The sequence below is a fragment of the Opisthocomus hoazin genome, chromosome 4 (assembly GCF_030867145.1).
Source record: "Opisthocomus hoazin isolate bOpiHoa1 chromosome 4, bOpiHoa1.hap1, whole genome shotgun sequence".
In the NCBI taxonomy this organism is placed as follows: domain Eukaryota; kingdom Metazoa; phylum Chordata; class Aves; order Opisthocomiformes; family Opisthocomidae; genus Opisthocomus; species Opisthocomus hoazin.
In genome coordinates, this window is record NC_134417.1 from 1275059 (window position 1) to 1302763 (window position 27705).

At 54.4% G+C, this 27705-nt stretch overlaps 2 protein-coding genes across 2 annotated transcripts; both read right to left on the minus strand.

Annotated features, from left to right (window-relative positions):
* Window positions 1-14756: 14756 nt before the first annotated feature.
* On the minus strand, window positions 14757-17880 carry LOC104335414 (G-protein coupled receptor 35). Its single transcript, XM_009941144.2, has 2 exons — window positions 17801-17880; window positions 14757-16422 (listed from the first exon to the last, which is right to left on the minus strand). Exon 2 carries the CDS (start codon window positions 16394-16396, stop codon window positions 15461-15463), a length of 936 nt encoding a protein of 311 aa, XP_009939446.2. The 5' UTR covers window positions 16397-16422; window positions 17801-17880; the 3' UTR covers window positions 14757-15460.
* Window positions 17881-21809: 3929 nt separating this feature from the next.
* LOC142361002 (G-protein coupled receptor 35-like) lies at window positions 21810-27449 on the minus strand. Its single transcript, XM_075417277.1, has 2 exons — window positions 27297-27449; window positions 21810-25879 (listed from the first exon to the last, which is right to left on the minus strand). The coding sequence occupies exon 2, from the start codon at window positions 25865-25867 to the stop codon at window positions 24899-24901; it is 969 nt and encodes a 322-aa protein (XP_075273392.1). The 5' UTR covers window positions 25868-25879; window positions 27297-27449; the 3' UTR covers window positions 21810-24898.
* Window positions 27450-27705: the final 256 nt, after the last annotated feature.

A 27705-nucleotide genomic window follows, 5' to 3' on the forward strand; every position in this document is an offset into this window, starting at 1 on the left:
CAGGAGACGGAACACGCCAGGTGGCATCTCCTCCATGACTTCAGGGACCCACAGTCTGCAGCTGAGCCGAGATGATCTAATTCACCATAGGTCAGTTTGGCCTTTCGGACCCAAAAAGGCCGGTGAGGAAGGGCCGGCGTCAGCCAGGCGCCAGCGAGGAGAAGAGTTTCATGGCCAGCCCATCCCTCCTTCGAGGCAGGGATGGAGCTTGCGCCTGGCCAAAAGCAACGCTGGCTGTGGGCGCCCCGATGGGCTGTAACTTTTCTGGAGTATTTGTGGGAAGGAGCAGGCAGTCAAGCTGCGAGCTCGGCTTTAGTGAAACCGTGAGCATAGCGGCGGGGCGTCCTGCACGAGCGAGCGTTGCAGCCTGCTCCCCGAGGTCCACCAGCACGCCCCAGCTGTGCCAGCTGCCCGGCCGAGACGGGCTGTGGGTGCTCAGCAGAGCTGGGCTGGCGCTGGTCCGGCACAGCCCTCGGCAGTTGCCATCCACCAAGACGCATCCAGTTCTTGCAGGGGTTTCCATGGGACGTGTACAGACTTTGAGGAGCCCCCTGCAAAGCGACCAAGATGAGGCTGCTGTGTTGATCTCTTTGAAGACAGAAAAGCGTTTGTTTGATGAAGATGCCACGCTCACTGAGCGGTGGCACAGCCAAAGGAAAGAGTAGGTGTGCACAAAAGAAAGGTTTCAGGTGAAACCGCCAGCTAATTGCAGAATTGTCCGGTAAGAGGAACGAAAGGTTCGCAGCAGCGTGGACACAAACCCGGGGCCTGAGTGGGGAGACCACACGGCTCCTGAGCACTCAGGCTCCTGGGGTTTGTAGCATCATATCGCAGCGAAACAGGAGATTTCTCCGCTCTGCCTTACCACCGTGCAGTCATTGCACGCCGTTCTTTTTCCTGACGCAGGCAGTAATCAGATCAGAGAGTCATGTTAGGCTCGCCCATCTACACCATATAACATAATACTCTGATAAATGGTGTATCTAGATTTTTTTTTTTTCCATAGCAAAACATTTTCTTCTCAGCCTTTGCATTGCATTTGGTAACAAAACACGTAATGACAAACACTGCCTTTAGGTTTTCACTCTACCGAGTACTACCTGGGCGCTGCGACTGGCGCGTCGCCGTCTCCCGCCTGGACTGACGGCAGCCGGCACGCCCGCCCCGGCAGCGTGGCACGGAGGGACGGCGGTGCAGGAAGGCGGCCGGTGCCTTGCACAGTCATTCCTGGAGCTCCGCGCAGGCGGCCCTGCACGAAGGGCTACGAGCTGCCTCGTCTGCAGGGTTGTGCACTCCCAGTGCCTGCTGGAGGACCCATTGCTGTCGAATGGCTTGGGCTGAAAAAGAGCTGACTTGGGTGGAAACTGCGTTGTTTTCCATTCCCTTCAACTTTTCCCCGTCCATCTCTCCTCACTGTAGGGACTGGCATTGCTGGAAAGGAAGCCCCACGCACTCAAGCCTGTAACTGCAATGGACTGGAGTCAAATGAAAATCACAGTCTGGCGCAGAAGTAACGTTTTCCAGACCTGAGATGTGCCCTGTGTCATTAACGCCCGTCATCTTTGCACTCTGGGTCTCTCCTGGTGTAGCGTACGCGTTGCCAGGTTGCCACTACCTTTGTGTGGTTTCCAGACGGGTGTGCATTCAGCTTGCATTCGTAAGGCAGGTCTCAAAGGGTTGCGGAGAAGCGGGACGAGCTCTGGCCCCTCGCGGCATGGCCAAAATGAATGTTGCTGTCCCAGGGACAAGGCTATTTGAGACATCAGCTGGGGACTGATGGAGATGGGATTGTGTCTCATGCCGGTGTTGTCTCACCCGGACAGCGGCCGTTAGCACGCCCGTGGCTCTCGTCTTTGCTTAGCTCGGTGTGTCCTGCGGTTTCTGCAGGCTGTAGCACGAGTTGCTCCGTCGCAGCCCAGGTGTACTGGCAGGATGCACTTCTCAGTGCCAGCTCTCCAGCCTGCGTCCCCTCACCTTGGCACTTCCATCTGAGGGTGTGAGAACTGCCGCCAACCTCACTGCTGCCGTGAGTGTCCTGCAGGTCCCAGGGCACCGGAGCCGCAGCCGGGATCACGGAGTAACCCAATGCGGAGACACAGAGAGTGCTGCTGAGAAACGGAGAGCGCTCAGGAAGGGCTAGTCAGACAGACAACAAGAGAAAAAAAAAAGGAAAGTTTAAGAAAATGCTTACAGGGATCCCTGCTTTTGCTTCGCAGTGGTGTTTCCGAGTGGCTGTCGGCGCTGGCAGAGGAAGCGCTGCCCGACAGTGCCATCTTGGGGTACCTTGGGTTGGCGGAGAGGCAGCGAGGTGCAGCTTGGCTTCTCCTTGGCGTGGTGCTCTCTCCCCGTATGCACAGATAAAAAAAATATCTGTATATTTGTGTGTGCATCAATATCATAACGATCTATTAACAGTCATTTCGTTGTACATGTGCATTGCATGCATGCTTACTTTATGAGCTTTATTTTGTTCTCGTCTCTCCTAACCTGTCCCGGCCGACCGCTTTTTGCTTCGGTAAGAGAGCCAGCCTTTGAGAGAGAGCGCTCTGCTTTATGCTGCTGAAAAAACGTCTCTGTGTGAAAACATGGCTTTGGCTGCTCTCCCTGGAGAAGGGCAACCGAGCAAATTTCCGTATTCATTCCAGTGCAGAAGGGTTCTCTGCCCTGAAGAGAATCGGCCATGCTTGGATCTGGCGTCTGAAGAGGACAGTACCGGAGGCAAGTTCCATCAGCTGTAGCGTGTTTCTTCTGCGCGTGCAGGTTATCTGCCCTGGCCGTTGGCGTATGGTCAGCAATACAGCTGGTGGGTCTCGATCTCAGGGCCTTGGGTGCTGCGAGGCGGGGATGCTGCGATGTGCTGCCAGCCCAGCTGGCTCCCGCCGGAAAGGCACTCTGGCTTGTTTTGCAGTGAGTGGGAATTCACCCTCCTTTGTGCACAGAGAGGCTGCGGTGTTTGAGCCCAGCTGTGGCTAGATACTCGTTGCCTTCTGATGTGTAAGGTTAATCTGGCTGACTCGACATGGTTGTCTTTGCTCTGGCTGCCTGCCGTAGCCAAACGTCTTTACGCACAAGTTCAGAGTGGATGAATGGCTTTGGAAATCAATGCATTTCTTTTGGGTATGAATATGCCACTTAGATAACCTCCTAGCTTTCTGCTCCAAACCATGTGCTAGAGATTTATTTGAAGTGCTGGAAAGGTCCCTTCACTTCAGCACAGGTGCATTCCTATAAATAGCCTGTTCAGAACAGCCTCATAACAAGAAAGGGATCAAGAAAGCAATTTTCAGGAAAGTGAAAAACCTCAAACAGCTGAACACCTCTCAAAATGTCAGTTGAGATGACAGCTTCTGAATTTCTGTCGACACAGCCTCTGAAAGACCCAGCAACTGTGTGGAGCCCAGAGTGGTCCAGCCTGCCTGCAGAGGGGTATGGGGGGGGTGTACGCGTCTGTCTGTCTGTCCCTGTGTCAGCCAGGATGCTCTGCAGGTTGAAAACGCACTTTTCTCACTCAGCTAGAGGTGTGCTGGCCTGGGCTAGGTGTGGAGGTGGCTCTCGGGGCGGCCCTTGCCAGGTATTACGTAGGGTTTTGTTGTGCTGCAGTGTCGTGGGCACGGGGGCCCCCGAGGAGTCGGATAAAGGCCCTGACTGAACCTGTGCGGACTGACTAGCTCTCTCCAAGGAGGACTGCCTCTGGTCCTCTGGTTTTTACGCTACAAACAGGATTGTCCTAAGCGACTGCCTCATCTTTGGAGCGGGATGGAGGGTGCGTGAGCTGAGTGCAGGTGCCAGCCTCTGTGAAGAAAGCTGTTGTACTGTTATAATAGCCTGCTCTGAATAAACCCCATTTCTTCTGTGTCGGCTGGGAAGGGCGATTGCTAAGGCCGGGGTAGTTGTGCAGGGGTTGTGCTGAGGTGGCTGAGAAACCTGTGAAGGTCGGTTATCGCGTAGGGACTGAATCGTGTCGCTGCCTTGAAGTCCGGTGCCTCTGTAGTTCTCTCTGATCCCGGGGGTCACCTTGTATGCATGCACCAAGCGTGACCTATTTTGATTTCTGCAAAAAGGGGCTTAGGTTTCCCAGGCCAGAGCAAGTTGTTCCTTTGCAAATTGTTTCACTGAGCCTGAACCTCCAGTTGGGGTTGTTCTGGAGCACCCAGATAACCAACAGCAGCTGGCCAGATGTGCAGGTGTTTCTCCAATTCCACTTTAAATCTGCGGTATCAGTCAAATGGCAAGCCTTGACGCCCCTGGATCACAGTGGGGGTCATCTCCCAGCTTGGCAGAGCAAAGCTTCCCTTTGGAGATGCCTTCAGCTGGCGAGGGACTTGCAGCCCGCCGGAGTCCCGACACAGCTCAGGCCTCTGCCACTCTGCCGGGACCGGTGCCGGGGGTCTTCCCGGCTTGGACCCTCGGCTCCCACGGGCTGGGGCTGCAGCCCGCAGCACTGCCCAGGAAGGGCGATGAGGTGGATGGAGCCCCCAAGCCCTGCCCCACGCTGTGGTGGGAGCATTCTGGGGGCCTCCCCGGGTGCCGAGCAGCAGAGGGCAGCTTTGGCCCGGGGGATGTGTTCATTGGTCGCACAGCGGGTGAACATAACGGCACAATTCCGTCATCGCCTGAGCCCTGACAGAGTTATCCTCTTGGGCATGGGTGAAACAGGGGCCTCCCGACAAGCCCCGGCTGCCCGGCTGTGCCATCACGCCGCGTCTCTGCCATGCACGTAGTTCCCCATCGTTTGGCAAAAAACTCTTGGGCTGAGGCTAACTTGAAGCCAACCGGCGCAGCCTCTCGGCTCCGGTGTCCCGAAGGCTGGCAGCAGCACCGCGTGCGCGTGCGCAGCTCGCGGCCGCACGGCGTCTGTCGAGGATGTAGTGCTTCCAGCTTTGCAGAGCAGCGTTGGGACCCTGTAAATCCAACCCTGTCCGGGCTCAGACGCTGTAGACAGACAGCGCTGCAGCAGGGACTGGGACGGCGTGGGGTGGGCTGGATTTCTGCTTCCTATCAACCTGACCGCATCTGGAAAAAACCTCGTGGGGAGGTGACCTGTGCTGCGAGAGGCTGCCTTACCGCTTGCACTCTCTCTCTGGCTGCCTACAGACAAGACCTCTGTAGCACTAGGTAGGCCCAGAGGCACGCAGAAATCGCTAATGCTGTGCCGCGGAGGTAAATCTGAGCCGAAGGAAGAAGCTCTGGCTACCAGTGACTGGTGACAGTCGTTTTCAAAAGACCCAGAAAGAAGTGTAGGTACGTAACTCCTTCAGACACTTGAAAAGGCACCTTAGCACAGAGACTAATCACCGTATTAAAAAAAAAAAAAAAGCCTACTTTAAGTCTGGAAGTCCCATCTGGAGAATATTTACTAAACCTTCTGGTACATGAGGAGCAAGTTAGAATCGTGAGTTCAGGAAAATAAAGCAGTTTCAACACACAAAAAAAAGATATACAGTAAATTACCTATGCTCTCTGCTCAGAAATATTAGTCACAGGGAATTCCTATTTTCTCTAGTTTTACAAGCCTAATGCATCACGAAATAAATTTATGCAGAAGGTTTTGTTTTCCCCTCCTGCATGCCGCAGCCACTGCCATTTCTCCGTTGCTGTATCTCTCCTAGATGCTTACTTGTTTTCCGTCCCCTTTATGTCCCTCCTCTACTTTTTGTCACCAGCACAGGGAAGAAAGCAGAAAAACAGAGTATTTTCTCCCTACGTTGGCTGATGTGTTATTTACTTTTCAGCTGGAGACTGGGGGTTGTGTTCAGAATGTTTCTTCTCAAATCAGGATTTTAGAAATGATAGAGAGTGACTCATGGAGACTTTTTATTTAGCTGTTGTCTTAAGATGAATCTTCAGATATTTTCTTCATCTTTCCTTCTTTTGTGACAGCTTTCTGGCTGATTGACCTCCCTGAAGTTGCTGACATCTAGGGTTTGTGGCTCCTGAAAATGTCATTTACCGAGTCAGATCTGTGAGAAGTCATTTAGTGGCATGGGCATTCTTGATCCAGAGAAGGTGGAGAAGCAAAAGGTCAGACAAGGGAGGTGCATGATGGTTCCTCCTGCGTTTTGCAGGTTGGTGCCAAGATGCCTTTGGAGCTTGGTGATAAAACAGAGCAGTGAGGGATGCTGGTGTGGACGGGGGGACGTGGCCCTCGGGGCTCGGGACTGTCTCCTGCTGGGCTTGTCACTCCCGCATGGACAGATTGGAGGAGCAGACCTTGAATAGTCTGTGCTTGGTGTGGGGAAGAGGATTTCTAGCTGGGGTCTGTTGCCACTTGCTTTCCTCTGTCGGCTGCCTTGCTTCTCTCCAGTCCTGGGCTGTTTTGTTAAGCTGTGGCAGTGAAGGGACTTCACCGAGCACCAAGGCAGTTGGATCCCCCAGTCCCAGGTTTCCCAGTGCCTGCTGGAGCCAAGGGTGGTTAATGGTCTCACGAGACCACACTGGCCTTGTGTTGGCACCTGCTGGGAGGGGTTCGGCTGCCTTTGCTGTCGCTGGGAAGGTGGGTGAGGTCGCACCAGAATTAGCAATAATTGCGGCTTTTAGAGAAAAGCACTGGTTTTGCATGAAGCCAAGGCTCCCCACCACGTGTGTCAGCATGGCTTATGGACATGTTTAGCAATAAGGGGGTAAATACAGGCCTGAATGGCCTTGGGCAGCTCGGCACAGTTAGAAAAAATATCCTCGTGCTGTGCTTTCAACTTCTGCCCTGGCGTGAATTCACCGTGAGGATTCCGGCTGCCGGCACGCCCGCACCTCCGGTACGAGTTTGTCAGCCGGGGTGGTAGGTACGCAGGGCAGCCAGGCCGTCTGGAAAGATCCCTGGCTTTGGGGGTCCTTCTTGTCATAAACGTGCTCCGACCATTGCATCTTGGCTTTGGATTGGGAACGGTTTGTCTTGAAAAAGGAAAGGGAAAGGACTGCGAGTGAGACCATGCCGGAGAGACAGGCAGGAGCTGGGCACTTCTTGCAGAAAGGGTGTTTTTGTTGTGGTGTGGGTGTGTTTGTTTATTTTCAGGGTGTTTTTTTGGCTTTCTATCAGATGATTTTTGCTGTAGTTGAGAACACACCGAAAACTGCCCTGGGCAAGGACGTCTGGCCCATGCTGGGGCTGGATGCTCAGCACTGCTCAGGATAACTCAGAGCGGCAGCAACCAGAATGTGCCCCTATGACTGCTGGAAAGGCTGAGTGGCTTCTGGGGTCATTTCCAGGAGAAGACCATGATAAAAAAGGAAAAGTCCCCAGGACCTGGAAATGTCACATCTGAATGGCTGATGGAAATAGTGGCTTGTTTTCTAGGGCACACCTCTTTCCTCTCTGTCTGGGTGTGCAGAGATGTGGCCACCAACAATTTCTCATCCAAGTCACCTTTTTTGTGGCTGGAAGATTGGTTAGTTTGCTTGTTGTTGAGTTTTTTTGGGGTTTGTGTGGCCTCACCCTGGTCACGGGTGACCCATGGCTTCTGCGGCTGGGCGGCCGGGAGGTTTTGCCGAGCAGCCGGGTCCCGCGCGGCCGTTCGCAGGCAGCCCAGCCGGCGGCGTAGCTCGTTGAGCCGTGGGGCGGTCGGAGCCTTCGGGTGACCCTGCCAAGCACCGGGTGTTGCTGAGGACAGAGCCACCCGAGGGAGCGACGCCTCGGAAAGGTGAAAAGCAAGCAGAGCTGCACAGCACAGTTCACTCTCTGGAGAGGTTTATTGCTAGGACGGCAATTTCTAAAGCTAGGTTTTCACATGGGGAGCAGGGCTGGGATGGGGATGGCCATGCTGGGGAGCCCGGAGGAGGACGGGGAGGTGGAGGCACATCTCCTGGAGCCGAGGGAGGGCATTTCCGACAGCTCCCCTGTGCACCCCTCCATGGAGGAGCCGTTCATGGGATGCGTTGGGTGCGGACCCGGGTACGAAGTGTGCGGGGGGGGAGGACAGGTCGATCCCTGCGCTGGGGAAAGGGCTTGCAAACGGGCACCGCCGGCAGCGACGGAGCAAAGCAGGGCGGCTGCGTTGCAGCTCCGTGCGCGTCCCTCCGACACCGGCAGAAGCCTTTGCACCACGGGGCCGTTTGCCAGCACTGCAGGGGAGGTTTGAAGCGCACGGGGAGAAGCTCTTGTGATTTCTCCCCTCTGTTTGTGCAGCTGGAAACTGAAGAGGCTTGGCCAAGCACAGAAGTGACGCGTGCTCTGCAGCGTCTGGCTTCTGCAGCCCCATCCGAAAGCAGAAGAGCAATTCCTCCTTTGGTCGCTTTTACCAGAAAAAAAGTATCTAAAAAAAGTTAAGTAGGGAAATGTTTCAAGGGAAACTAGAGGAAGATGCGAGGGGTTTGTGTGTTTATGAGGAAGAGGAAAGTGTTGAAATACACCAGTGGAAATCAATCAGCCTGGGCTTTTCTGGCAAAAGATAAAGCTAACATGAATTAATCAAGAACCCAGAAATGTGCTGGAGTTCATAACTGGTTTCAGTGTCATCACCTTGAACCTGCCTCGCAAAGTTTGTGTAAATAAATTGCCACCAGCAGCACAGCCTGAACCCGGGGTGCGCCTGTAAATGCAAAATCTGGGAAACCCCCTTTTGAAACCGACTGCTTTTTCTGCCGTGCTCGCATCTCCGTGGGGGGCTGTTTCGCTTTTTTTCAGCTCTGTTTTATTTTTTTGAAAAGTGGGGGGATGCTGCGTGGTGAGGGTCCCTGTCCTGGGCAGGCAGGCAGGCGGGTGGTGGGATGCACTTGACTTTGCTGTTGAATTTGAGCTCCCTTGTCCCTTCTTCTAGAGCTGGGACCGCCGTGGACCACCATCCCTCCGGAAGGTGGGAGGCAAGATCCTCCCTTGCTACTGTCTGCCTGCTGAAAATATCCTCTGCTCTTCCCAAAGGGACAAACTCCACCGTTTGGGTCCAGCCAGCTGGTGAAAGAGAAAAATTCCAGGTATGTTATTAAAGTCAGAGATATCTTTTATCATTGCGCGGTCTATTGCAACTCTAAATTGTTTCCAAGTTGTGTTTCTTTAAAAACAAAACAGAAGGCAAAGCCCAGCCCCTCTCTACGATTGCCAAAGCGCTGTGAATATAGCCGTGTCGCTCGAGACGAGCACGCATAGCCGCAGTGGCAGAGGGCGCAGACCCCAGACCGCCGTGCTGGCGGGGGCACCGGCGGGCACTGCGGTGCCCGGGGAGCCCAGCCCCTAACGACCTGTTCAATGCCACTCAAGTCTGAGATGTTCGGTGCCCAGAACACGAATGGGAGCATCCTCAAAGTGATAAAATAAAGGGCTTAATTCTTCATGATTGCTCACTTGCCATCGGGAGAGTAGAAAGGCATTGAACATCAGCTGCGTTCTTCCATTCGCCAGAATAATAGCGAGGCAAGGCAGGGAGCAGCAGTAAAAGACCTCATTTACCGTTATGTTATAGCTTGAACAAGCATCTCTTCCTCCCTGCCCCAAGATGCCTCCTGCCCACCTCCTGCCCACGCTCCCTGCCCAGCCCACGGTGGCTGGCGAGCAGTTGCCCGCTGCCACCTCTGCCACAAAACCAGGCTGGACTCTGCAGTGCCCTTCCCTGCGCCAGCCGGGGCTCTTCGCAGAGGGGATTGCTGGGTGACCTTTGGGACAGGCGGAGGTGGGAGCACATTAACTTGAGCAGGTCGTGAAATGGCTGGGGCGATGCGGGGCAGCGGCGTGACCCAAATGGGCTGGGCGTGATGGAGTCCTGCCGGTCCGAGTTGTGGCATCCCTGCGGTGGAGACGTGAGGCACAGTCTCTCTGCTGGGCACTGAGAAAAGCTGCTCCTTCGTGACTTTTGGTGGAAACGTGATGGTTTTGGAGCCCATTTTTATACAGCAACACAGGGCAAGGGACTGCGAGCTGTGGCACCCACCAAGGGCAAGAGACCTGCTGGCTTGCTCTTGCGTTTTGAGGCTGATAAAAGTCAGACTTGAAATATCCATGCCAAATTTTTACTGAACCAAAGCAGGAAGCCTGGCTTGAAGGCCAAGGGCCAGAAAGGCAGAAGTGTGAAGTGTTCATCCTGGCAGAAAAATGTCAGCAGACACAAATGGCAGTTTTGAAATTAGTAAAGGTGCTGGCAGAGTGCTGCCGGACAGGCTTGCAGATGCTGCAGCCTTTTAGCAGCTTTGAGGCCAAGGGGTGCGTGGTGTCAGGCTCTGTCCCCAGCCGGAGCACGCGGTGCCCACGCAGGACAGCTCATCCCCTTGGAGCGACTCGGTGGCGGTTCCGAGACTGCGTTCAGAGACTGAGAGGTAAGGGAATGCTTCTGTCTGCAGCTGATGATAGCGAGCCACCCCGATTTTCACTTCCCCAGAAGTGCCCTCTTTTTCTGTCTTCGATGAAAGCGTCGTTGAAGTGTGTCACAGTTTTTTGGTGACAGCTTTCACACTTTCCCCCCGCAGATGACATTCAGCTGAACTCTTGTTTTTCGGTCAGCTGCCCTGGTTCAGTACTCGGCAGCAGGGTTCAGTTAGAATGCGACAGCAGCAGCACACGGAAAGCCCCAAGTGAGGAAACTGGTGTGAGACGTTACCAGACCTCCGTGAGCGACAGCATGGAGCGTTAGAGGGAGGTGTGGATGTCTTCCCACGCCCTGTGCCCGTGTGTCCCACACGTGCAGCCACCTCCAGCACACTGCAGCAGCCCCACTCCGCTTCCGAGTGGTCTGTCTTCTGCAACCAGTCCATTCAGAGCTGGCGAAGGGCATCAAACTGGCTGTGTCCAGCTCTGTCGTCAGCTCACAGGATTAGAATTCCTCCAGCACAGGAGATGGCAGTGCCAGGTGCTTGTGCCTGCCTGTGTGCTGCAGCTGCTGGGAGGGCAGGACGTGAGCCGCATGAAGGCCAAGTGCAAGGTCCTGCACGTGGGTCGGGGCAATCCCAAACAGAAGCACAGGTTGGGCAGAGAGTGGCTTGAGAGCAGCCCTGACGAGAAGGACGTGGGGTACTGGTGGATGAGAAGCTCAACACGAGCTGGCAATGTGTGCTTGCAGCCCAGAAAGCCAACCGTGTCCTGGGCTGCATCGAGAGCAGCGTGGCCAGCAGGGCGAGGGAGGGGATTCTGCCCCTTTACTCCGCTCTCCTGAGACCCCACCTGGAGTCCTGCGTCCAGCTCTGGAGCCCCCAGCATAGGAAGGACATGGATGTGTTGGAGCGGGGCCAGAGGAGGCCGCGAAGATGATCCGAGGGCTGGAGCACCTCTCCTGCGAGGACAGGCTGAGGGAGTTGGGGCTGCTCAGCCTGGAGAAGAGAAGGCTCCGGGGTGACCTTAAAGCAGCTGCCAGTGCCTGGAGGGGCTACAGGAAGGGTGGAGAGGGGCTTTGCACAAGGGTGTGTAGTGACAGGACAAGGGGGAACGGCTGTAAACTAACAGAGGGCAGATTTAGATGAGATATGAGGAAGAAATTCTTCCCCATGAGGGTGGGGAGGCCCTGGCCCAGGCTGCCCAGAGAAGCTGTGGCTGCCCCCTCCCTGGCAGGGTTCAAGGCCAGGTTGGATGGAGCTCTGAGCACCCTGGGCTGGTGGAAGATGTCCCTGCTGACGATCTTTAAGGTCCCTTCCAACCCAAACCATTCCATGATTCTATGACGTGGCTGTGCATGGTGGGAGATCCCTGCCTCGGCCCGCCTGCGAGCTGTCGCGTCCAGCCTTCGTCACACCTGTACCCTCATCCCTTGGAAAGCGCGAGCTGGTTGCTGCCCATGCTTGGCTCTGGAGAAATCTGGGGAGTCTGAAAGACAGAGCATTTCTTATGCCAAGACATTTAAGTTGCACGTATTCAGAAGCTTGCTGGGTGTGAGGAGATAGCCAGGGGTTTTTTTGCAGCAAGATCAAAGAAAGCCAAGCAATGCCTGCTCCGTCTGGATAGTTATGGTCTGCTGGGGGGGAGGGGGGGCCCTGTCTGCCTTCTGGGCAGTGCTGGAAGGATCAGTATCTTGTTGGCGAGTGCCCAGACCCCCCTTGTCTCCCAGAGGTGGCTGAGCCCACCAGAAATGTCTGCTGCTGTAGATTGCTGCTGCCTCCTTGCTGCTTCGTGCATCCCTGGGCTCCTCTCCGTGCGGTGCCGGAGAGCTTGGCCGGGCGGGTTATGGGTTTAGAGAACACTCCTTCTGCTAAATCAGCCCAAAAGCTCCAGGTGGAAAAAGCAAAAAAAGGCGAGTAAACAGAACAGCATAATCCAGTTTTCTAGCTGGGGAACCTGAGGGGGTTTCTTGGTCCCCACACCAAGGTGTGGCTGGTATTTCAGCCCCGCTCCGCTGACTCCCTGGCTGCCCTGTGCTGGGGCAGACCCTGCTCAAACGGTGAAGGGCAGAGGCTTTGGCCCTACGTCAAGGCGACGGTTTTTCACACCTCTTTCCCGAGGGCGAGACATGCTCTCCTGCCTCTTTGCCCTCGTTAGCTGGCAGGCCCTGGCAGCCCCTGGCAGCGGTGGTGGCCCTCCTGGGACCGAGAGCTGCTGCTGCGGAGCACCCGAGCACCCGCAGCCCTCTCCGGACGGCAGCACGGGCGGCTTTGGGCTCGGGGCCGTGCAGAGGTTTCTGTGGTGGGGAGGTTGGGCTGCCTCTGGCCGAGCGTTCATGGTACGCGTTTCTGGGCTGCTGGAGGAAGGGCTGCGGCTCGCGGCGAGGCAGCGCGCTGCCCCAGATCAAAGCGAACGGCGTCTGCTCGGAAAGGCCGTGTTTGCAGGCAGCTTTCTATCTCCTCCACCCATTTTACAGAATCACAGAATCACAGAATAGTAGGGGTTGGAAGGGACCTCTGTGGGTCATCTAGTCCAACCCCCCTGCCGAAGCAGGGTCACCTACAGCAGGCTGCACAGGACCTTGTCCAGGCGGATCTTGAATATCTCCAGAGAAGGAGACTCCACAGCCTCCCTCAGCAGCCTGTTCCAGTGCTCCGTCACCCTCAGAGGGAAGAAGTTCTTCCTCGGGTTCAGACGGAACTTCCTGTGCCTCAGTTTGTGCCCATTGCCCCTTGTCCTGTCGCTGGGCACCACCGGAAAGAGCTTGGCCCCATCCTCCTGACACCCACCCTTCAGATATTTGTAGGCATTTATAAGGTCCCCTCGCAGCCTTGTCTTCTTCAGGCTGAACAAGCCCAGTTCCCTCAACCTCTCCTCGTAGGGGAGATGCTCCAGTCCCCTCACCATCCTTGTAGCCCTAATTAGCGGTTGCTGGAGGAGAAGTTTGTTTTTTTTTTTCCTGTGCATCTAAAATAGCAGTTTGGTTTGTGCTTTCCCCTCTGAAGAGCTCGCACCCGTGCTGGTGAGACTGGAGGTGCAGAAAAAGCACACCGGCCACCAGGTCACCTCTGAAATCACTGCGCTCTCAGCACACCGGTCCCGTACCGGGAGGAAATCTTCACGGTTTGCTCGGCCTCACTGGGGAGCCGTCCGTCACATTAAAGCCGCGGAGGAGCGCGTGTTGCTGCAGCAGCGCAGGAGACGCGTCGGCACGCGGGGATGGGGCAGGCGATGCGTGAGCCCCGCTGCGCCGGGCTGAGCGGGGTGAAATCGGTGCCGAGGCCGTGATGTGCCCCGGGCTCAGCCGGGAGAGAAACCCATCTCTGCGTGCTCGGTGCCGTTCAAGGAGCCTTACAAAGTAAACGCAGATCGAGGGAGGTTCTCCTTCCCCTCTACACTGTCCTGGTGAGGCCTCATCTGCAGTGCTGTGTCCAGTGCTGGGCTCCCCAGTTCTAGAAAGATGAGGAGCTACTGGAGAGAGTCCAGTGGAGGGCTGCGAGGATGAGGAGGGGACTGGAGCATCTCCCCTACGAGGAGAGGCTGAGGGAGCTGGGCTTGTTCAGCCTGGAGAAGAGAAGGCTGAGAGGGGACCTTAGAAATGCCTCTAAATATCTGCAGGGTGGGTGTCAGGAGGATGGGGCCAGACTCTTTCCAGTGGTGCCCAGCGACAGGACAAGGGGCAACGGGCACAAACTGAAGCAGAGGAAGCTCCAGCTGACCATGAGGAAGAACTTCTTCCCTCTGAGGGTGACGGAGCCCTGGCCCAGGCTGCCCAGCGAGGCTGTGGAGTCTCCTTCTCTGGAGATATTCCAGCCCCGCCTGGCCGCGGTGCTGTGCAGCCTGCTCTGGGTGACCCTGCTTGGGCAGGGGGTTGGACTGGGTGACCCACAGTGGTCCCTTCCAACCCCTGCCATGCTGGGATTCTGTGATTCTGGGTAGAAAAGGGGAGAAACAAACCTCCTTAAAAGGTCTTTTTTGCAGCCAGAGCCTTTCCTGCTCGCCCCCGCCGCTGTGCCGTGAGCAAAGGTGAGATCCTGCTTTCAGATTTGGTGGTGACAGAGCAGATATCCCCGTTTCTGCCCGCATCTCTGGCAGGCGTGGCGAGAAGCCCGCGTCCCCTCGGGAAGCTGTCAGGGCAGCCGCTGCCTGGGTGGATTCGTGGAGGGCTCTGCTCCACGACCGCCTGCAGCAGGGTCTCTCCCCGGGGGGGTTCCTCCCTTTGGCGTCTGCCGGGAGCCGGAGGCGATGCGAAGGCGACCTGGGCGTGTGGCTGCAGGGCTGCTTCGCTGGTGCTGGGGTTTGCCCAGCGTGGGGGGAAGCCCAGGCTGGGGCAGCGGGGAGACGAGCCGTCCTGCTTGGGGACAGACAGCAGAGCAGGTCCTCTACCACCCGACCTCCCACCTTTTCCCTTCGACTCATGAAGAGACCGAGATCTGTGCCAGTAAGACGACTTTATTTGTGTTGGTTTCTTTGGAGCAGCTTGCTGCTGCTCTCTTCAGACAGTCCTTTACATTATAAGGTTGAACAGGCCCCCAGCACAGAGTCCTTGCTCCCACTGCCCAGCCCAAACTCTGCAGGTAGTAGTTGCAATGCCACTTACTCAAACGCTCTGATAGAAGCAAACGCAGCTGCTCTGACCCTGTGTTGCGACCGATGAGCGTTTTGTAGCAGGAACGGTGCTTTCAAGTTGTCTAAAGCAGGCTAAATCTGCCTCTGCTGCTATGACTGCGCTTTATTACCAACTAAAAAAGCAGACATTTGTGACTTATGAAAACATCCTCCTTTCTTTTCCTGCAGTGGTTTCACTTTTATATATTTTTTTTTCTTTTTTTTCGATATTTGGAATAACCTCTGTTTCTTTGTCACAGCTACAGTTGCATAAAAACTGATTCAAGGTGGGGGGCAAGGGACAAAAAACCTCTCCTTTACCCCACTGGCTGTACTTGTTTTGGGTTTTCTGGGAAAGTGAAAGACAGTTTTTGCAGGGGAAAGCCTTCATTTTACTCAAATTTGCATGAGGCAGAGAATTATCAGCGGCAACCTAGAGCGTTACATCAGGATGACGACTGCTGTGGTTGCCTGAATGCGGGCTGACCTTCGTGCGTCTGCATCCTTCCCACCAGCAGAAAGTCCCTCCGTCCCACTCACCCCAAAAGAAAGCGTGAAAGCCTGCTGTTGAGTCCCAGCTGAACTCAAACTTAGCGAGTATGAAATGCGTGCCGCGTGTGCTTTGCACTACTGTGTTCTGCGTGTGAGCTGACCTTCATCTTCTTTAGTGCCTTCAGATTTGGACTTTGCTAGCCTGGGAGATGCTTCCTTAAATTCCTTGCTGACAAAGTAGTAACAAATAGCATCCAGGCAGCAGTTTGTGTTTGCGAGGACCGAGGCGAGGTGAACAAAATTATTGACCCTCTGTATTGCAGGGCAGTGGGAGCTGAGGGAGTCCATTAGAAAGCGAAGGAGATGCCCCAGGTAAAGCGGTAAAAAGCATACGATGAACACCGCCATGTTTGCAGACACGATGTAGACAGCCTTCCTGATTGACTTCTCCTTGTGACAGTGTTCATTCTTCTTTCTCACGAGTTCTGCAATGACTTGTACGGAGCAGTAACTCAAGATCATCAATGGTATGAAAAACCCTACAATAATGGCACACAGCGTGATCACCGAGGGCTTAATGGAAGATTTTTCAAAGCAAAGTTCGTCTTGTCCTCGGTCCTCTAACTTTTTAATGAGGGACATCACACAGATGATGACTGTCCAGAGAAATCCAGAGGCAAAAGCCGCCTTCAGCGGCGACCTCAACGCCTTGGCTTTCAAAGGGTGCTTGATCGCAAGGTACCTGTCGGCTGCTACGACAGTGATGATACCGATGCTCATTAAGCGGTTTATGAAATAGCCACCTTCCAGGACAAGGCACCAGCTACCTACCTTCAGCTGATGGAAATGGGATAAAGTTTTAAAAGGCAAAGTAAAGAGCAGCAGGCAGTCAGCCACAGCCAAGTTGACCATGTATACTCTGGTCTCTGTCCATCTGCCGAGTTTGCAGCAGAACACCCACAGCGCCAACACATTCAGCAGAACACCCAAGAGGAAAACCGGCGTGTAAACACACAGCTGGATGAGTGGAAAGCTTTCGTAGACTGGGATACTGCAGCTGCTGAGGTTCATTTCGGGGGTATTAAGAGGCACGGTTCCTGCAGAAGCAAATTAAACCTTTTAGAAGCTAGACTCTTGAGCAAATTGGTGATTAATTCAGATAGCTCGGGGCTTTACCAGCAGTGAAAACCAGACCGTGGAGATGACTCTGCAGAGCTGGCTGTAGGGTACCTGCTGGGAAGCAGAGGGAGCTCGATCAGCCATGGAGGAGAGAGAAGCGCGGGTTCTCACCGTGTCCCACGCGGGGAAGACCGCTCACCGAGCGTAGCAGGGGAAAATGCCTGCGCCTCTGTTTCGGGCCAGATTTGTCAGGCAGCAGCAGGTACCCTGCAGCTGGGAGTTCTCTGAGCTGCTGCAACCGTCTGGTGATGGAAAGGGGATGCCTAAACCCAGCTCCCATCCCTGCCCTTAGAGTGGTGCTCAGGAGAAGCCAGCCAGCATTCTCACAGTTCAAAACGCTCCGGGAGATGCGCAGCAGAAGGACAACTGCTCTCTCCTTCAGTCCTAAGCTGTCCCCGCTTCACTCCTCATGAGTAATAAGAGCAAACATTAGGACCTCTCTCATTAGTTTTAGCTGCCGTTGAATCCTGTGCTCAGTGGTAGCATTTAGTGGTCTGCAGCAAGGATCAGAGTACTGGGGTCTGTGTGCTGCCTTTCGAGGCTTGTGACAGTTGGTCTTCATCTCAGAAGTATTAGAGCAATCTGCCCCAATTCCAAGGCAAAAAACCCCACCAATTACAGCAAAAAATGTGATCAGCAGCCATGTGATCTCAGAGAGGTAAGCTGTAGCTGGTCTGGTGGGTGGTTTTATAACCCTGGATCTGAGGACAATATTGCTGTTTGCCTTCCTGCTTTGGAGGAGTTAGTGCGGGAGTACGTTCCAGCTGCAACTCTTCATAGACAGAAGAGACCCGGGAGGTCTGAGATGTCTTTGGATTTTCCCTGCAAGAGGAACCTGGCACCATGAGGTGGGTTCCTGGAGCTCAAAGGCATCCAGAGCGAGCAAAGCATAGGGCAACGCTGCAGCATCTATGTGCATCTGCAGCTCTTGTTTAGCTTTGAAAATTATGCTGCTGAGGAATCGTGCCAGGACATCTGTTTGGAGGTGAGGGACTGTGCTGCAGACTATACCTGCAGCAGCTCTGTGCTTTGGGCTCAAGGAATGAGTTATGAGCCCAGAAGTTATCAGGATAGATCGTAACAGGCAACAGGGAGATCTAGCAAAGGCTGAGACAGCCCTTAAGCATCCAGAACATGTCTAATGGGGCCAGTATCGAAATGAGCTTTTAGAAATAGGCAGGCTCCAGCCCTCTCTCTGTTTCTCTGACACCATTTTGGTGTCCCACCATGGCTGGGGAAAAGCGGTGCCTTGCCGAGCTCGAATAACTGGGTCAGCAAATAGCCAGGAGAAATTACCTGCTCGCTGGCCGTCCTTGGAGAGGGTGGCTGTTCCTCCGGCCCCGCTGCGGTGCGGCGTGCGGGCACGGCGAGCCCTCCAAGCGCTGCCCCTGGCACTTGGCCGTCGAGGTGCCCTGTGGTGACCATTTGCCGGTGGCTGTGGCACCAGTGGAGGAAGCACCCCCGCCCCTTCTCAACGCATCTCCCCGGGGTTGAGCTTCCTCTGGCACCACTGGCATGGCTTGTACCCGCCCTGTTGACTGAGGAGCTGGCGGTAGCCCTGCAGCGAGGCGAAACGCCCGTCTGCCATGTGGCCCTGCGGCAGTCCCTCCAGCGGCGGAATGGCTTTGGGTTTTTCCTTGGATTCACTGCCGAGTGCCTGACATCAACCCGGGCGATGCCTGCTGGCCTTCTTCACCCAACAGGCTGTGTGCAGTGCCTGGAGGGGACCAGTTGCCCTGGAGAGGGTCCTGAGGTCTTCCCCCTGCCAGCCTTCTGGAGCGGGGACTGCCACCCGCTGTCACGCTGCGAGCCCCCGGGCAGCCCAGCCCCGCCGGGACCCCGGTCCCATCCACAGAGCTGTTGGAGAGGCGAGGGCTGCGGTTGCAGGCAGTTTTGTGATTGCTGTATCTGGGTTTCGCTCTGAATCACGGCAATTCTCTCGCCTTCCATCGTTCTCGCCAGCCAGCGGTTCTGAGAAAGCGCGGTGCCGCGACCCTGTGACCGGCCGGCTTTGTGACTGCGGGCGCCTGCTGTCCACCGCACCGCCCTCGCAAGAGAAACCCGGACAAGCTGGGCAGCAAGCAGAGGTCCCGCTGTTAGTGCCTTGAATTGCTGTCTCAGGCAAACACGTTTCCCCTTCGCTCTTTCCAGAGCAGCTTCAGGACTAGTTCTGCATTGTCTGGCTGCGCAGCGCAAAGCAGCCTTCGAGAGGAATGCCTTGCCAGCGTGCAGTCAGTATAGAGCTTAGCCTAAATGCTTCTCCTGCCTTTCCAGGGGCTGCTTTCACCTTTCTTGTGGCTGCTTCTTGGTGGATGCTCGTAAGTAGTTACTGACCTATTACTGCACCCAGCTCGTTGATCCCCAGCCACCATCGTTTTCATGCCGTGGTCCTTCCTAGTACTCTAGTTTTCAAAGTCATCCAGCTCCTGGGTTGTGGTAGTTTCACCGCTGTACAGAAATCACTTCACTTTGCATCATCTGCAAGTGTTGCTCACACACTCCTGTTGTCTACGTCAAGGCAATCGCTACCGGTATTAACCATGAGCAGACAAAATCAAGCCTGGAGGGAGCTCAGCTCGTAGCATCTCCAGTGTGATGCTTCCTATCCACAGCTTGGCAGACGAGGGCAGCTATGTCTCCCATCAGCCTGATGAGTCTTCGAGGGAGGGACAAACCATGTCCCCAGGCACGAAGCAGCTGGCTGTGGTCAGCAGGTTCATCAGGATGCGTCAGAGCATCTCAACACCAGCTACAGGTAGGCAAAGCTACAATGAACTGTTATCTGTGGAGAACTTACATGTCTCCTGGTGTGGCTCTCGGGTCCCTGTGTGATTCCTGCACACCTCCGGGTCGGGATCTTCATGCCTTTCTCTTCTTTCCACCTCGGCTCCCCATCAGCCACCCTCTAGGCTCTTGCAGCTGCTTCTGGCCCCCTTCTTCCATCCAGTTGCAGATTTTATCACCCCTGCCACAGGCCAGTGATGCTCGCTGGGTATTTCCCCTGCCGTTCTGGGGCTGTCCCAGCCCCATGGGTGTTGTCACCACATGGCGTGGTGCAGGTGACACTGGTGCCGTTGTCTCGCTTCCTTGTCGTCCGGCGCCTGCGCAAAGTGCGTTACCGCTGGCAACGTGCTTCAAAGGACCTGTTTCTGACACCAGGGTCTACCACGCCTTGGCCGGAAAAAGTGATTTGCTTAGTCAAAGCAGCCAGTGAGGCGAAATACGGTGAAGTACCACGTAACTTTTGCCTTTCTGTTTGTTCCCTCCCACCTAATGTTATTCAGACATCTTGTGAAACTGCACATTTTTCAGATGTGAGCACAACCGAGCTGTTCCTGGCCAGATCTTTCCCTTTCTTCCCCCGTGCTAGAGAAGGGGCTGTGTTTGGTGGTCTCTGACCCCATCCTAATTTGGCTGGCTTATTTTAAAGCCTTGTTGCTGGTGTGAGATTTCGTGTGCCAATTCCTTAAATGTTCTGGACTTTTCAGGTTCCTTATCCTTACTGAAAGCTGTGGCAAAGTAATCAGGTAGTTTTCAGGACATACTTGGACAATTTTTTAGCAGCAGCAGTACTGGGTCATCTCACTTCTGTGCTCGTCATTTGCCGGGTAGCTTTTCATATCTAAGGGAAGGATTTGCCGAGACCCGTTTGATCTTTACACTTCTCGGTCTCCAAGACTTACTTTCGTTCTGCACAACCATTTTCCTTCCCTTGTAAGCTCTGCCTGACGTCCTGCTTGAGGTTGTTTCCCGGCCAAAGACAACCCTTCTCGTGAGTTTTTGCTGTGCTCCTGGTGCAGATTGCTGATAGAGAGGGCAGCTCAGGTTGGATGGGCTCCTGCCTCCTTTCGCTGCCGGGGAACATCCTGCTCTCCTCTGCCTCCCAGGAGACTGTGCCCTGCCGCCTACAGCCGCTGGCACATCACAGTGGGACAGGGCCGCTGGCGAGGTGAGAGGGGTACCGGTACCCCCTCCCCACGTGCAAAGGGGACGCGGGACGCCACGCTACACTGCGGCATTCGGGTTCTGCAGCGCTTCTGCCCTCTGTGGTTTTTTTCCTGGCTTTCTCACGGGAAGACGTGATGTTGCAACAGCAGATCTTGACCAAAACAGAACTACAGGCAGAACTTGTCAGTCTTATTTCTAGCACGGAAAGCCTGTGAAATGTCAGCGTGAGGCTAACGGCATCAGTCACACAGCGCCCGACCCCGGCTGCTGAGACTGTTTCCCCTTTCCCCTTCCTTCGCACCACACAGGAACCGAGCCACAGCAGATACCATGCTGTGATATCTGCTTATAGAGCAGATAAGCACCCGACTCGCCGAAATGCAGAACTCCCCACTGTGTGTCCTGCAGCCCCCGGGAGAGGAGCGCTGCCGGAGCACAGACCTCCAGTGAGAACGGATGCCAGGCCTGTCCGGATGACACCAAAGAGCAAAACACTGCCTCATGCCAGCCTCTGCCTTCCCTGCCAAGAAGGGCCAAACCCGCTAAATCTGATGGCTGCTCCGTTAGGAGCAAGATCCTCAATTACTTTGTAGGCTTTTCCTTGCATTTGTTTTTTTTCTCTCAAGCCTAAATTTTGACAGCCGCATCAATTTGCTCATTTAAAGTTTAAGCCATTGTTACCATGTTTTTCTTTTAAGGGACAGAGAGCTTAGGTCTTGCTGAAATGTCAGTAGAACCCAGTGCTCTGGAGCTGCTGGCAGGCTGTGGCTGCCGCTCCCCGCTGTCCTTAGCCAGACTCTTCTGCTAGGAAATGGGAAAGATTTGTGGATAGCCGTGTCGCTGTTCCGGCGCTGTGTGATGGCTGGCAGGTTGTGGTAGCCTAGGTGCTGATAACTCATCTGTTCCAATTACCGGGAGCACTTGGGGAGCTGAGGGTTTGTTTGGACTGAAGAAAGGTGTCAGAAACCCATCATAAACATCATTATAGCCTGACATGTAAACTATTATATATATATGTATATATATAAAAATACTATAAAGATAATAGGTTTTGTCCAAGGTAGTACCTGCGTGTTAAGGTAACCAGAAAGTTCCTTGCTCATCTCTGGGCTGCGCTATAAATATCCTGTGGTAAGGAAGATCTTGTATCATGGTAGCTAAGTCTCCTCTCAAGACCTCCAGTATAGGTTTAGTGTTGATAATGGAGGACTTTGATGTGTAATGGTAATAAATGGATATTTATAGACCGGTTACTATGAGAGAACTTTATTTTCACTTGCAAAAGAGTGTTTCCTTTTTTGTTTTTGTATTGGGACAAACAACAAAAAATAGTACTTAATGATGACAGGGATCGTGAACTCAACAAATTTCTACTTTACAATAAGAAAAAGGGATGCTTTGTAAATTTAGAATGTGAACGGTGAGAGATGTCAGCTGGCGTACCACGCAATAAAACCATTCCCTTCATACAGCTCTACATGCAGTCAGCCTGGCTGTGTATAGGAATGCCAGCTATAAATTCTTTAGCACAGCTGTTGTACTGGGTTTGGCACCGACAGGGAGTGAGAGGGCGGCTGCGTGGTGCTTGGCCGCGGGCCGGGGTGAAACCGCAGCAGCTGGTCAGTTTAACAGAGTGCCTTGTCTGTGATCCTGCCTTGGTTTGAAAACTGGAGGCCTGGGCAAGACCAAAGAGCTCTGAAATTCTGTGGTTAGATAAGAATAGCAAATGGCATATCAGCAGCAGTCGGTCTTTGCTGTGCTACGAGGCCTGTGGACGAGGCCACATGCCCTGAAGCATTGCTGTTTCGTATTTCGGAGCAAACAACCGAATTGGAGCCTGTTGTAAGACAGACAAGGTGCCCCAGGGAAAAATCATGAAGATGACGGGGTTTTCAAAAAAAGTGTTTGCTTTCTGGATTAACAGTAGGATAACAGGTGGATATGCATCAGCCTTCATATATTTTAAAACTAATACAAATTTTCACAATAATATGTTTGGAACAGGTATTCGTTATGACCAATGAGATGCTGAATCCCAGAAGGGGATCCCAGTGCCAAAAGTGTTTTTGAAGGCTCTCTGCCTTGTTTCTGAAAACAGAAATCTTTTTGCTGGCTGAACACCACTTGCCTGGACACGTAAAGGATGCCCAGCGTGAAAATCGACGGCACGCGATAAAGGAGAATGGGCCAACAGGGACCCTAAGCCTCTTGCTCTCCGAGGACAGTTAATTGCAGTGTATTTGCTGACAGCTACAAGGACGACAACACTCATGTGTCTGCTCAAGCAATGGAGGTTTTTTAAGATCAGCCACTGTCTCTATCTTTTCCTGTATTTGAAATGAGACTTTAAAAGGCAGAACGAGGGCCAAACAACGGTGTGCTGTGACTAAGCTGGTCACGTACACACGTGGCCCTTTGCTCTGCTTGCCGTGAAATACCAGTAACACCAGAACACGAAATAATACATCAAAGAAGAAAACTGGGACATGAATGATCAACTGAATGACCTGAGTAGTTTCATCCATTTTTATGCCGCAGTTGCTCACCGCAGTTTCCATCATGCTGGGACCTCTGCCAAAGTATCGACACAGAGCAGGTGGATCTAACGTCTCCACAGGGAGTACTTTCTGTGATGGGAATAGTCATCCCTATGCTGTCTGGCCAATGTCTAGACAGTGGTTTCAGCGTGTGGTCTGCAGACATTGGAAGGTGACAGGCTACTTGTAGGGGAACTATTTGTAAGTTGTCACGAAGACAGCTAAGTGTCTGCAGGTTTAAATGAGCAGAATCTGGGTTTGCATTGCCTGGAGGAATTTTTGGGGGGTTTACGGGTCGGAAGACGCTGAAAGTCAAGGACCATGAAGCCGACCCAGATACAGTCATCACACGCATTTCGAAAACTCTGTAGTGTTTCCCACGCTGACATTAAGTTATCAAAGGGACTACGTGGTGATAAGCACGAAGTAATCACGCCCTGGCACTGGCTCCCCTCTCAGCCCAGGTTTCTCTGTGGGTCGCTTCCTTCCGGTGCCCCACGACCTCCCTGTGTGACTGAACTGTTCTGAGCTGCTCGGTTGTCACTTCCCTGGGGGGTGGGAGGGCACGTGGTGCGCACTTGGCAAGCACAGATACTACAGAGGAACCTGGTGCTTGGAAAACCAGACATTGAAACTGATGCCTGGTCCAGGATCCAGCTGGGATGGGTCAAGGCTCTCTGCGTAGTGCGTGGCAGGAGTTTTGTGCCTCCAAATGAGGTGCAGGAGAGATGCTGAAGCCCCGTTGCGCACTGTCCCTCCCCCAACCCAGCAAGGAGAGGCCTCTTTTAAAGAAGCAGCTGAAGGAAGAAAAAACCCAGATCCAAAGCAATGCTTCATCACAGAGGGCAATGCCAAGAAGGCCTCAGCCCAGGGTCTGCCCCATCTCTGCGGGGGGTCCTTGCAAACCCCAGCCACACCAAACCTCCCCTGAAAACTGTTCATGGAGAGCGAGGTGGGGATCAGGGCTGCGCCTGCTTTGGGTTGCTGTTTTCTGGGCACCAACATCCCTACAGCGGGAGGCTGTGACGACGTGGGCAGATGTGGTGAGCTCTCGGCAGACAGGGCGCCCGTTGCAGATCTGAGCCCATCAAAGCACAACAACAAACCTGTCACCAGAGCTCACGGCAGTCACTTGTGTGAGATGAGGTCTTCACAGCGTTATATTTGATATGCGCGATGCTAAGGGTCTGTTCTGTGGTCCACAAAGCTTTGGTAGGTCAGTGTTTCCATGCAGTAATGGCTTTATTTGTGCCCACAATGATTTCAGCCTCACAAGTGCCAGGGCATTGCTGTAAGCTAATGCAAGTGTTCTACAGCAGGAATGGGGCAATAGTCGGGCAAAAGGCCACTGCCCGACTCCTCCAGCTTGCTTCATGCACGGCGATAGCTGCGTCCTGGCGATAGCTGCGAGCTGCAAAGTCACGTAGGTTGCAAGAAGCTACCACTGTAGGGGCAAATGCTTTGATGCCAGCAGCACGGATGTATTAGGTCGGCATTGCAGTACAGGGGCTTATTCTTGTGTTTAAGGGACTGTGTATATTGCAGGACTAGAAATGGGTTTGTGAATTGCTGTCAGGGTGCTCAGTTTCCTATGCTTAGCTGCATGATACGTACAAATACGTGCATGGCGGAAGCAACGGCCTGATCATCTGTTCTCCATAGCACGTGGCTCTCCCTCTTGACCAGGAGATGCCTGAAGCTGCGATACAACGACCTAAGACAGCAGTCAGAGCTGGAGTCAAGTCACCGAGGACAGTAGAGGAAAATTCAGGTTGACCCCTTGGCGGGGGCTGCCCCTTTTTGCAGGTGTGCCTATACCTACAACGCTTGCAAATACTGTAGGTGGTCCCATTCCCTCTGCCTTGAAAATCCAGCAGCCCCGTAACACCTGTAGTGCACTACACCTTTTTTATGTCATGACTTGATCTGTGGGTGGCTGTGACTCCTGGCTTTGGTTCATCTTGAACCTCATCAATATACAAGTTGGTAACAGAGAAGGAAATTCCGGAAATTCCTTGGCGGCAAAGTAATAGCAGAAGGCATCCAAACAGCAGTTAGAGTTTGCTAAGCATGCAGAGATCTGAATAGAGGCTCTAACTTCCGAGAGCAGAGAACAAGCTTTAGCAACATCCACTGCAAACCGCAAGAGCCGTGCGACGTAGAAAGGCGAGAAACAGACAGCGAACACACACAAGTTCACAGAAACGATGTGGATTGCTTTCTGGGTTAACTTTGTCTCGTGAGGGCTTGTGGCCATCTTCTTTTTGAGACATCTGATGACTTGCACTGAGCAAAAAATCACAATCCCTAGAGGCATAAAATACCCAAAGATAATGGAGAATAACGATGAGTAACTGGGTTCAGTAGACTGCCTCCGAAGGCAGAAGCCTTCTGTTTTTGCATGAATTCGTGACTGCCAGCAGGAATAGATAATCAGCGTTGTCCAAAGAAACCCACAGACTGAAGCCGATTTCAACGGGGATCGAAGAATCCTTGCTTTCAGAGGGAACTTGATTGCAATGTATCGATCAATCGCAATCAGGGTGATGATAAGGATGCTCATAGGCATGTTAGTGAAATAGATGCTCTGTATGGTGAGGCACAGGTTGCCTATGGGGTGGTCGTACTTGGTAAAATATATCATGAAAGGCAGGGCAAAGAGCAGGAAACTGTCTGCGACCATGAGGTTGATCATGTACACCCTGGTCTCCGTCCACCTCTTGATTTTGCAGCAGAAGACCCAGAAGGCAATCGTGTTCAGGGGGACCCCCAGAGAGAGCACCGGGATGTAGACAATAAATTGAAACAGCGCAACACTATCCTGCAGCGTGTCGTTGTCGCTGGAGCAGTCGCTGGAGCAGTTGGAGCAGGTCGCCATGTTGGGCTGTCTCTGCAAGAGAAAGGTGCAGGCATGAGAGCGAGCGCGGGGCCAGGTCCTCCGGGCCGGGTCCTGCTGCGGTGCTCCCGGGCTCAGCAGCACCGTCTGTCCCTCAGCCATCGCCGGGACGCTGCCGCTCGCCGCCAGCTGACACAGAACCACGGAGGCACCCCTCCCTTGCATCTATGCGGGGTTAAGCCTGCCGTGCCCTCCCTCCACGCTGCTTTGCACAGTCTGGGTGACAGCAAAGGGGCTGCAAAGCAGGACTGACGTTCTGTGGTCACAGCAGAGCCCCTGGCTGTCGGGGAGGCCGGAGCGGAGCTGGGCAGCATCCTCCCTTTGCCCCCCGAGGCCCTTGCCTTGCTGCTGGAGCCACCCCACGGGCTGGCTCTGGGTTTGGCTGGGCATGCGGAGCCCCGCGGGGCTGGAGCCCTGCCAGCTGTAAGGCAGTTGGGGTGGCTTTACTGGGGGGGGGTGGTGGGAAGGCGGCCGCGGGCTGGGAGGAGGGGATGTCCCTGCTGCGGGCAGCCTGCCCCCGAGCAAGCACCCGCTCCTCTCGCTGTGGGATGGCGGGCAGGAAGAGCTCAGCACGGGTACCACCAGCCCTAGCAGGTCTCCAGAGAGAGAAGGGAAAGTGACCACACGCGTCTGAGCTCAGCCTTCAAAGGTAGAAGGCCAAAATATTGCAAGAGCAGAAAACGCGAATCCGAGAACTTGGCCAATCTCCTGGTATCCCTTTAAACCTTGCAGAGCATCCGCTGCCAGCAAGCAGGCTGCAGAGGATGAGCCAGGCTGCGTCTGCAGCTCGTAAAAGAGGAGTTTACAGGGAGACAGGAAAGATTTCCACAATCTCTTATAAATACATTGCCTTATAAGTCAGCAGCTTCTAGGCACCGACACGCAAACTGTAGTGAAAATGTCCGACGGCGTGAACCAAGCGAACGGCTTTCAGTGCCCGAGACCGGCAGCCGGATCCAGCAGCCGCGGAGGAAAGCGCAGCACCTGCCCTGGCACCAGCACTGGCACGGCGTGGCTGAGCCACAGGGGCACAGTCAGCGTCAGGGTGGGGTTTATGGAGGAACCAACCTACAGCTCTGGGGCTCGCAGCCTCCCGGCTGGCCGGCCCTGCAGCCGATCCCTGCCCGCCAGCCGCGAGCAACCGGTGCAAGAGGCGCGGCGAGGAGCGCCGGTGGGAGACCGCAGCGAGGGGCCAAGGATCCCCCCCATTGACACGGGAGGCTCAAAGCAGAGGGGCAGAAGAGCTGTGACAGCAGGAGGAACCCGAAGCATCAGCCTAGGGGATGGAGCTGTGTTTTAAGCAGTGGGCAGCCCTGGCTGGCGCTTCGGTGGGGAGGTGAGCAGCACGCCCTGGGCTGCGGAGCAGAGCACGCTGCCACGCTCCGGTGTGGGAAGAAGGAAAAGGCGTTACCTGCTTCTTGCGGGGCCGTCAGGCGGGTCTCGTCCTCAGAAAAGTCGCGGTGTAGACGCGGATGGCCTGGCAGGGGAGGAGATCTGTCGGGGCCGCCGGTGCTGGGTGCTGCTCCGCGCAGGGCTGCGCGGGAGCCTCCTGCCAGCAGCTCGAGAGCGCTGAAACGCGGCAATGAACGCTTGTTCCCCAAAAATGCTGAATTTATCACCTCCTTTTTGGAACGGCCAAATCTCTGGTGCCCTCTGTTGTTCTACGCCCATCAGCTCAGCGCTTCTTCCACCCGCTCTGCGCTCCCCCCCTCACCTCACACCAGCTAGCAATTAAAATTTCATATTTTCAGCCACGGGGAAATAAATAATTTCTGAAATAAAACCCATAATGGCTGCAAATTGCCCTTCTGGCAGCGAAG